At 37.6% G+C, this 10,683-nt stretch overlaps 1 protein-coding gene across 1 annotated transcript; it reads right to left on the bottom strand.

The window, feature by feature from the left end:
• Positions 1-444: 444 nt before the first annotated feature.
• Positions 445-9,207, bottom strand: LOC103706860 (aspartate aminotransferase, cytoplasmic). Its single transcript, XM_008791115.4, has 12 exons — positions 8,913-9,207; positions 8,603-8,674; positions 8,438-8,499; positions 7,348-7,431; positions 5,201-5,300; positions 4,987-5,107; positions 4,548-4,711; positions 4,043-4,180; positions 2,458-2,579; positions 1,764-1,858; positions 1,183-1,303; positions 445-764 (listed from the first exon to the last, which is right to left on the bottom strand). The coding sequence occupies exons 1-12, from the start codon at positions 9,138-9,140 to the stop codon at positions 680-682; spliced, it is 1,392 nt and encodes a 463-aa protein (XP_008789337.2). The 5' UTR covers positions 9,141-9,207; the 3' UTR covers positions 445-679.
• Positions 9,208-10,683: the final 1,476 nt, after the last annotated feature.

The raw sequence follows: 10,683 nt of genomic DNA, 5'->3' as shown, positions 1-10,683 counted from the left end.
AATCCAGCAATAAAGCTGAAATTGAATTCAAATACTTACATATCCATATCCATATTTATTTTATTTGACAAATAAAAATATGGATATTAGTCAAACACAAAAATTCATATCCATACCTAGATGCAGATATAAATAGAATACCAAAAGCATGAATATAAAATACGAATATAAATCGAATAATTAAATTTTACAGCCACAAAATTAAGAATATTATTAAGTAAATAATAAATCAAATAAATAATATATTAATATAGACATTTATTTTTTAACAAAAATTATAAATACTATATAAAATTAAATAAAATTACAAACAAAATTAGACATTCGGATACATAGTTGCCTATCAATTCCATATCTATTTTTTTACGGATATATATACGAATATGGATATTAGTCAGATATCCAAATTTCTATCTATATCCAGATAGATTCGGATGCAAAAAATGAATCCAAACAGATATTATCTCGATCCACTTTCACTCCTATCCAGCAAACACCCGTCTCCGTAGGCATAAATGCATATGTAGATTCCCCAATTCAAAACTTGCTCAAATAAACATTTAGTTTCTGGTGCAATATTGCAGTTGAATTTATTACAAGACTAGAAACATAACGCAGGTAAAAGGTGTGGACGATGGGGAAACCTCAGATTTCTCATGAATCCAGAGTCCACTGATGATCAACTCATGCGGGTAACTGCTGCATGTATGGCATCCGCAAGATGGGGAACAGTTTTAGAGCTCAAACCTGCCATGCTGATCCTCCTGCACCAAACAAATGTTTCCCTCATTTAAATTTGTGGACAAAAATAAAGGCAACGTGCATCAGGAGTGCATACGGCAACGAGGCATATCTATGTATATTAGCAAGGGCTGAGGCCTCTGTAGGTTGTGCATATCCACGTTCAAAAAGGGAAACAATAAAAGCCAAAAGTATTTTCCATTTGATAGGAAAAGAAATTAGAGATTCTGGAACAGCATCATGAAGATGCTGGAACCAATGCAAATCCCAGATATGATGATACGGAAAAAAAGAAAAAAAAATGGAGTGCGAGATGTGGGAATGGCAGTTTCACAGCACCAGTATCATCATAGGATATCACAGCACCGAGCAGATAGCCAGATAATGTCTCAAACAACAATCAATTTAATGAAGGGACAAGAGAAATCTAAGAGAGATTACCCATCAGAAGTCATGTAAATGTGATATTCTTGCGTCATGAAGGCCACCTGCTCCCTATTAAGCCCTGTGAAAGTAAACATTCCAATCTGCTTGATAATGTGACTCCAGTCACCAGGAGTTCCTGCATGCCATAGAAGCCTGTCAATCTCTCACACAGGCACACAGCAGGAGCATAATACATCCCTCGTGTAGCTGAGACCATCAGACTTGTACTTATTTCTAATTTAACTTAATCACAAACTACCAAAATTTCAGTCGTCATCAAGTAGGTGAATCGCTGAAACTTGATGGGGAAGTCGAATACTCTAATTCTCCTTCTTCTTAGTTTGGACTAAAAGATAAACCAAAAAAAGGAAAAAAAATCCATATAGTTGATGCATACAATGAAACCACATGCAGAGAAACACCAACACATTTCTACCCAAAATTAGAAGACTTGATATCAGGTGCACTGGTACATGATGGCTGTTTAGGTTAAAACATAATCTAAAACAAAAAATAAGATGAAAGAGCTCCTTCACCATATGTTCTCAACAAGCAGAGAAAAGAAAGTAAAAGAAAAAAATTAAATATTCGTATACCTCTGGCACGCAAAGCATCAAAAAGCAGTTGCCTCATGCTGATTATTCGATCAGCCATAGCTTTCAACTCAATAGTCCATTCATGGAACAGTGCTCTGGAAAACAGATTTAGATAATGCACTAATCAGCGACTAAACATGTTTAATTTGAAGAAAGAAAGGAGGCAGCTTCCCTGAATTTGCTAGTGTCCCTTGATAAAACGATAAAGAAACAAGTCACCATAAACAAAACTAAGGGTTTTATCATGATGTATCTCTAGATGATCCAGAAACTATGCGTTTGTTTCCAAAAACTGTAGGATATGACAAAAATGAGAACTAAAAGATGTAAATTTCCTTTTTGTCCAAGAAAAGTTACTTCTGATAGATATGTATTGAAAATACTCAGAAACTTAAAAATTTAAGTCCAAGAAGCAGAGGAAATTTGAAAAGTCTACAAACCTTGCTAGTTATAAGTATCTTCATATGCAACAAAGAATCATGATTGCATGACAGAGTCAGAAAAGTTAGAATTCATAGGCTAAGATCATACCCTGATGCTGCCAATATTATTTCATTTTAAACATGGACAGGAACTTCTCAATACATTAGTTATGAGAAAAACTAGGCCTACAACTTCACATTCTTTCAACTTAATTATAAACTGGCTGATTCTGAGTGAACTGGGAGATTATGACTGAACCATGATCTAATACCTGTCCTTAAGAATAGTAGCCACAATAGAGGCACCATGAATAGGAGGGTTTGAATACATGGGCCTGATCACAAGCTTCAGCTGACTCTCAACCCTAACTGCCACGTCTGCAGAACTGCAAACCTGAAAATAGCATTGTGGTTATCCCAGTGAAATAGCAGAATGATGCTTTGGAGATTAGACTAACAAGACTAAAGGGCTTGTCAAACCATAAATTCAATATATTGCACTGATACAACAAATATTAACAGCTAGGCATGACAAAAGGAAATTCCTACAGTAAGAATTCATCAAAAAAAAAAAGGGGCCCCCTCCACAACCCAGATAGCATCATACAAAGTTTTCTTTAGATTTTTTTTCTTCTTTTTTTTTTTGGAAAAAAAAAACGCAATTCTGCAACAGAAGCAATCTATGATTCCCTAGGCGACTGAGGTTTGTTGAATAGTTTGTTATGATTGTGGTAATATGTTGATGGATTGTCACATCTCACTTTGTAGCATATTTGATATTACACTAGAAAGATAGTAGCATATTACACTAATCTGTTGTCAAAAGTGTATGTAGATAGCATTTAATTCTTAGATGGACCACTTCTTATATAATTTTTAAGCATCTGCTCAAGATTTACAATAAAGTTTTGAACTAGAAAAGGCTTTCTAAGTCTTGATCTGTCTTGTCTGAGCTGCAAAGAAATAATCAGAAAAAAGATCGAATAGAATGACTCAAAGGTTCTGGTACCGGTTCGTAATGGTGTCCAACTTGTACAAAGTTGGTATAGTCTAGTTCTTGTTACCCACACTCAGTACAAGAAGTGTACTGAGTATCAGATCCCTAACAGTAAGAGTCGGCACACCAGATATGGTGGGGTACTGAAACACATGGAATGACTAATGCTATGACAAATCGGCTTGGTAGGGTACTGGCTGAATAAGAACAATATTCAAAGCTTGATTCCAGTTAGCATCGTATTTAAACAAGGAGGACCAAAGCTAACAAGAAATATTAAAGAGACTAAAGGTGATTAACCAAGACCAGAAATTGCATATAATCACTTCGTTATGACAATACAGATTAAAATGCAGTCAGTCCATGTTTATGGGATTAATATTGTTAGAGAGAAATATAAAGATAAGTGAAAAAGCTGAAGTTGGTACGATAAATAGACATTACTGCAAGATAAACGCAAAATATAGTGCTAATCATCATGAACATTAATCAACAACGAGACATACTCAAGTAGCTGCTTAGTCTAATGAAATTGACTCTTCTGGTAGAAATTGCCAAGCACAAATAACCAGAGCAAATGTATTATATATAGACCAAGTATGACCTCAGAGGAAACAAAACTCTATTTGATGCCCTCTATGAAGCATCATATACATTATTCATGGTTAACTAGAAGCGCACATAAAGTTTAAAGAAGGCAGATTGTAACATGTGAAATGGTCGAGTATTTTCCTTCTCTTTTGTAAGCCAAACAAAAAACATTTGATTTTTCTAAAAATTATGGTGCCAAAAAGACAACCTACTCAACTGGTGATCATCAGATATTTACTATGGATTTTAAAAAACTTTAAGTCTCTTACAATGCTTAGTGCACCAACACGTTCCCCATACAGCCCCATGTTCTTTGCATAGCTTTGAGCTGTAAGGCATTCACCACCATCAGCAACAAAGATGCGAACAGACTGTGCATCTGCATCCAGGCTTCCACTTGCAAATCCCTGCAAAGAAAGTAGACTCCCTTCAGAACACAGAGAAAAAAATCATTTGTTCATGACTCCTTTTCCAAGATTGTAAAGCTCTTAAAGTAACAAAAACTTACAAGAACAACGACAACAGTAATAACAATAACATAACAATAACAATAATAATCAGATCATGACTTGTTAAGTTGCCTAACAATGGCATCCTGATGATAAATTACAAGGGACATCAGGAGAAATATGATCATATGTGGAACCCAGTGTGACATAGTTGACATGGTAAGGGAAGCACTGCCAAGAAAAGCTGCAAAGGCTTTTTACCTGCTTGAGCTGCAGGATCTATTGGGTGATAAAGCGGTGTTTATAACTTCAATATTATCATTACCTGATAAGCACTATCAAAGAAAGGTAGTAGTCCCTTTGATCTCATCAGCTGCCTGATCTGCTCCCACTGATCAAGAGTAGGATCTACTCCAGTAGGGTTATGTGCACATGCATGAAGAAGCACTATTGCTCCTGAAGGAGCAGAACTTAGGTCCTCCAACAAACCTGTTTCAACAGTTTGCCCCCAAGAAACAAATCAACCGGTTAGCATCAAAAACTTTTACATTGGTAAAACAATCCAAGATTAAAAAACATAAACCTTATAAAAAAACAAGAAACCAGTCATATGTTGAGTACACTAGCACAGTAGACAGGCAAAAAAAAAAAAACTGTTCTTGTGGCTATGTTTAAGTTGATATGTATTGAACTTTGAAATATTAAAAATTAAAATATAACCTTATGTATTTTCCCAGGCAGAACCAGAAGAGGGCAGCTTATACCTTGAAAGTTCAGCCCACGTGTTGCTGGGTCATAGTAGCGATAAGTCTTAACAGATAGCCCAGCTAGTGTAAAAACTTTTGGATGGTTTCCCCATGTGGGCTGTGGAATGTAAATAGTGCGCTGGAAAATAACATTATATAAGTCAAAAAAATACTGGCGCAAACTATAGCGGCATGCAAGGAACTGTTACATTAAGAGGAGAGCAATCTGTACCTCAGAATAATGCCTTGCCAGAAACTCAGATCCAACCCTCAGTGAACCAGTACCTGATAAGCATTGCACAGTAGCCACCCTATTTTCTTGAATAGCAGGACTGCGCCAAAGGGAAAAAAAATGTGTTGATTAATGACCATATCTTGATTAAAAGGGCTGTAAGTTATACAGGAAGGGTCAAATTATTGTACTAGGATAAAAGATTAGTCATTGTCAAAGAAATGGACACTTCTAAATTTTTGGGGGAAAAGAGCAAATAAATTGCAGTCCAGAAAAGGGCAATATTTTTTTTGAACTATGTTGCTTAACTACATGCCATGGACAATTAAAAAAATTGTGCACAGTAATTTCAAGAAGAACAATTTATTTCGGCTAAAAGACATTAAAAAAGCGGGGAGGCATTTCCATCACAAGTTGATAACATTCAAACTGTGCATACAAGTATTCGCTGAGCTTCAGCTATATCATGTATCACTCTTTCAGATGGAATCATGGAAGTTGATGACTTTCACAAATGAAATCTTGCTTAAGTGAAAAGAAAAAAAAATCAATCCTACTTTTACATATAAGGGCCCCTAAAGCAAAAGGATTAATTCCTTGAGTAAATTGAACATCAGAGATGTCATCTTTTGCAAGTATCACAATCCAACTCACATACATTAAGATTGCTCTAGCATGTACTCACCCTCAAACTTATTAGTTGTGGAACATGTCATTCCCTAAAACTGTCATGCCGTATTTGCCAATTGGGTACTTTTTTTATTTCAGAGCGGTTCATGTTCATGATGTATGAAAACTTGTTATTATGCAGTTTATTGTAATAAAATTCTACGTAGTATTAACAAGTTATTCTAAATAATTTCATTTTGCTAATCAGTTGTCTCTAATGTCCCAACTAGTTATTGTTTTTAAAAGATTTTTGCTACTATATATATTAAATAAGTGATTTTCAGATTTCCTATAGTGTTGACCTATGAGTGAAATGGTTTTAGCATAGACACATCACTGATAATGTCCAGACACAGGGCTTTTATCTTGAAACTAAAAGTAAATTAGCATCCAAAAATTGATCACAAATAGATATGAAAAGCCTTGTTCTTTATGTTGCAATTTTGATTACTGAATCTAGCAAATGAGCTCAGTTATATCCTCGAGAGCAGAACAAGTATTATTATGTCTATTCTTCACATCCTTTACAAAGACACCCTGTTTTCCCTAATGCCAAGGACTCTTCAAACTAGTTGAGGTACCATGAGGTACTTGTATCAAAATACCTACAGATATCTTCTTGTAAAGCCTTTGGTTTTTTATAAATGAATTAATCATACTGTATTTCGAAACTCTTCAATAAATTTGAATTAAAAGATGCATGTATCATAGTTATTATCTATCGATTGCCCTGAGTTATAGTTCACATGGGCATCTAATAAGCTATGCTTCATTTAATAAGTTAAGCCATTTTTTTTAGCTTGGTCGACAATTGATGTTAGAAGGATTTGCACATGATGTCTCTTCATTACTTCTACAACATGACTTTGTATGTAAAATATCGTGGTCAAAATATTTGTCGGTCGTCACCACATAAACCTCTCTCTCTCTCTTTCTCTCTCTCCCCCCCTCCTCCTCCCCCGCTTCTCTTTTTTTCCCTTTTGGGAAGGGGAGGGATGGAGGAGAGCCCCCAAAATCTGATACCAGTGTCCTAGCGAATAATCCATAATACTCTGAGCAGCATTTTAAAAGAGTGGCATTTAAAAAAAATTGTCTACAACTCGGCAGCATCTAGTTTGATGCAGTCATATACTGGGGCAAATTCTGCAAAAGGATCCCCCATTATGTGTCCTGTTTAGACAGTTTGATTTTGATTCTTTGCAAATCAAATCAAAAGGCAACCTGAAATTATGTAAATTTCAGTTCTATTTGCAGGAAACTGGCACATAGTTCTTCTGTCGAACAAGCAACCTTCAGATAACCTATTTAAGATGAAAAGGCAATTTTCTTTAAACAATCAGTGTGTCCAATATGAGCTCTTGACCACTTTTAATCATTTGTCGAGGAAAAATAAAATTGTTACCAAATGTGCAAATATCATCACGTCACATGCAATACTGGTACAGTGCCAAAGCCTTATATTATATGTCATCACGTACCTGTCAGATCCAAAGATTAGTTTAGCACTGAGTTTATTGAAATCTGCCAATCCAGTGATAGGAAGGTACTCTTTAACTCGAGACCTGAAGACCATCCAGTACAAGGCAATGAATAAGTAACTCTTTAAATTAGAAAAGAAAATTGACAGAAGCAGATATGCTTGCAAACTGTCATTAAGATCTATTTTCCTTCAGGAAAAAATGCTGAATACAGTAGCAGATATGCTTATTTAGCATGTCAGAGCTGAGAAAGATACTTATCACATTTTCTTAATGATTGTTCCCAAGTCTAAAGAAGCAGGCGAGCAAGGCCAAAATAGAAAATTCCCAGATTAATTTCATCACACATGCTGGTGGGAGTTGGTAAGACCCTTATGGGCAGCATTGGATGACAATAAGGACAATTATCCATAACAAAATATAAAAAATAATCGCAGTGTGAAATGTGTTGAGATGAATAAATGGCCAAAGTGGGATCCGCAATTTCGAGAGAAATAGATTGATACTATAAAAGGGTAAAACTAGCAGAAAACCAACCAAATTCATGAACAGAGAAACAACAACAACATTTTTTTAAAACAAAAAGAACATCATAATTAAAAAAAAAAAATTAAAAAAAAAACATTGCCAGGAAACCTATGAAAGTGTCGAGGCGAAAGAAAACATTTTGCTTGGAGGTGAATACAAGAGGCAAGCAGGAAAAGACATTTCACTATCTGTTCTGAATAACTCAAAAGAGGAGGGAAAAAACCAAAAAGGAGACCAAATTCCATTTTTTCAAGAATAACCCTGATTTTTTTAGGAGATTTTGGCAGAAAGGAAAATTTCAATTTCCACTAATCATGGAAAAAGGCTTTTTAAAGGTTTAAATTTTTGCAAAGTTTAAGGAAACGTAATTCGTAAGTTGTTTCCCTTACAACCAAACAAACGAGTCGCCAGAAAACCTCCGTGTCGTGAACTAAATAACCTCGGATGTTACTTATTTTCACATGAAAACACCCCACGGGTTATCAGGTACTGCTTCACCCCTACTCAAAAAGAACAATTAATAAACGTGTCCTAAAGATAAGAAGATGAGAAAAGATCATACGGATCATTGACTAGCATCTGCTCTGCTCGTCTCACCACATTCAGAACAAGCGGCTTCCCTTCCTGCCACAAAAGGACAAATTAGATAAAAAGCAAGAAGGAAAAAAAAAGGATTTATTAGACGACCAACAAAAATCATCTCATCTAAAGATCCCCAAGAATTTACCTCAGTCCGGTAAGCTCCAACACCCAAATTAACCTTCACCGGACTCGGATCCTTGTTATACGCAACCGTCACCTGTTCATCCCAAAACAAAAGATAAGATCCGAATGGTTATCAGAATGGAGCCAAGAAACTCTCCCAAACCCGTTGAAACCCCTCAAAGGCATCAACTTTTGGGTCAGATAAGCCAAGAACCAACAGAAAAGACGCCAAGAACCAAACACCAATCAAAAAGAAAGAATCAAAATCCTATAAACAACGACCAATCCGATCCTCCCAATCAGCGATCCACAGCAACGAAACGGATGATTACCCCGAGGATGGGATCCTCCGGCGCCTTGACGACGTGGGCGAAGACGGATCCGCCGTAGAACCCAGCGGTCGGGGAGGGAGCGATCGCGCCATTAGGGTTTTCGGATGCCATGAGAGAAGCACGAGAAGCAGCGGACGAAGGAGACTGGCCGCTCAGATGCCTCCCGAGGGTACTTAACCTCCGCTCCGCGGACCGGCACCCCTCGTCGTGCACGTTAGCTTCCTCCATCACTTCTATTCTATCGTGCGCCCTCTTTCGGCGAAGGAAAGCCCCGCCCTCGGACGCCCCCGGTTTTTTTTTTTTAAGGGGAACGGGGCCGGGTGGGTGATGGCGTCACAGGATACGGTTAGTCCACGGCGTGACGTCTGGGGCTCCGAGGGTGGGACCGACGGAAGAGGCGTTTCGGTGGCGAGAGCGACACGTGGCGGATGGAGGATTCTCGAAGCGCGGTCGCCACCGTAAGCACGGAGGGTGCGCGAGGGGGATAAGGGAGAACAGTGGGCGCATTTTGGGAGGTATTTAAATAGTAGGGCTAGCGTGCGCGTGCGGGGTTGCGTGTAAAGCACGTGGGATGCGGCGATGTCCGATGTGGGATTTACGTGATTCTGCGGCTCGACCGTGGTTTCCAACTCTGCGAAGCACCGCTAATTATGATTTCTTATTACTAATTAATCTCTTCCTTGCATAGTTAGCAGAGTTATCTATTACTTTATTGTTTTATTATCCTTTTGTTGCTCGGGTATATCACCAAAATGTTTTTAATTACATCGTTGTCTCGTGATGTTGTGATGACATTGACAGGACTGGGGAGAAATTGAGGGACTAGATGCATGCTCGTGACTTTGCGTGGCTTATTCGTGTCTCTGAACGGCACAATTCTTAGGCAGCTGAAGTGGGGCAGAGGCTCGAGCTCGCTACTAAGATGATAGCGTGGTGGTTAGAAGACGATAATTTTATTCAAATTATTCGAGTTTGAAATATGCGAACGTCAATTAAATTAGGAGACTGGATACTCCACACCCGAACGGCTCATTGGCGGATATGCTTTCCTTCCATCTGTACCGAAATGGCGCTGGGATGACGTACCCACATGTGAGATAGTGAGCCAAGTGGAGTGAGCCCACGGGTCAAAGAAAGCACGCAAAAATTTGCGGCCTGTATTGAACATTTTCTGGTGGAAGGGAGCTCAGTAGTGAGACTGCTACATGGATGGGCTCCTATTATTTACCAAAAAAAAAAAAAAGCTCCAGCCCAAAAAAAAATGTCCAACACAGATAAATTCACTTTAGACTAGCTTACTGAAGTAAAGATCTCAAAAATAAAATAATTTTTTAGGCCTCCAAATATATTGGGCTGCTCTATCTTAAACTCCAAGACATTAATGGCTTATTGAGGTGCTAAAATTCCGGCCGGATGGGAGCAGAGAGCATCTTGCTCATCACCTCTTTTTCCTGTGAAAAAACGGTATGCCATCTCATTCCATCCTTACGAAGAAATCAAGATGGCGATAGGATGGGACTCCGATGGCCATCAGGAAAGATAAATGAATAAAGAAAAGAGGAAAAAAAAAGAAAGAATGAATAAAAAAACAAAGAAAAAAAAACAAATAAAGAGAAAAATAGAAGGAAAGAAATGGAGAGGGACGGAGAGAGAGACAGAATAACCATCTGCTAAAATAGCAAGGCATCCCATTTTCTATAGAAAAACTAGAACACTTCCGCTTCACAAGGTTTAAAGCCTTGGCACTTGGCAGCTACAAGTATAATGGAAA

This window comes from Phoenix dactylifera, chromosome 4 (assembly GCF_009389715.1).
Source record: "Phoenix dactylifera cultivar Barhee BC4 chromosome 4, palm_55x_up_171113_PBpolish2nd_filt_p, whole genome shotgun sequence".
Classification (NCBI taxonomy): Eukaryota; Viridiplantae; Streptophyta; class Magnoliopsida; order Arecales; family Arecaceae; genus Phoenix; species Phoenix dactylifera.
This window is presented reverse-complemented; position numbering and strand designations above follow the sequence as displayed.

What these genes read in the sequence shown, in the direction of transcription:
- LOC103706860 (XM_008791115.4), bottom strand. Translation starts at nt 9,140, where the DNA reads ATGGAGGAAGCTAACGTGCACGACGAGGGGTGCCGGTCCGCGGAGCGG. An exon ending in ACGTGGGCTGAACTTTCAAG is followed by an intron (nt 4,712 to 4,986) that starts GTATAAGCTGCC and finishes CTGTTGAAACAG; the next exon opens with GTTTGTTGGAGGACCTAAGT. An exon ending in TCTTTGATAGTGCTTATCAG is followed by an intron (nt 4,181 to 4,547) that starts GTAATGATAATA and finishes CTTTCTTTGCAG; the next exon opens with GGATTTGCAAGTGGAAGCCT.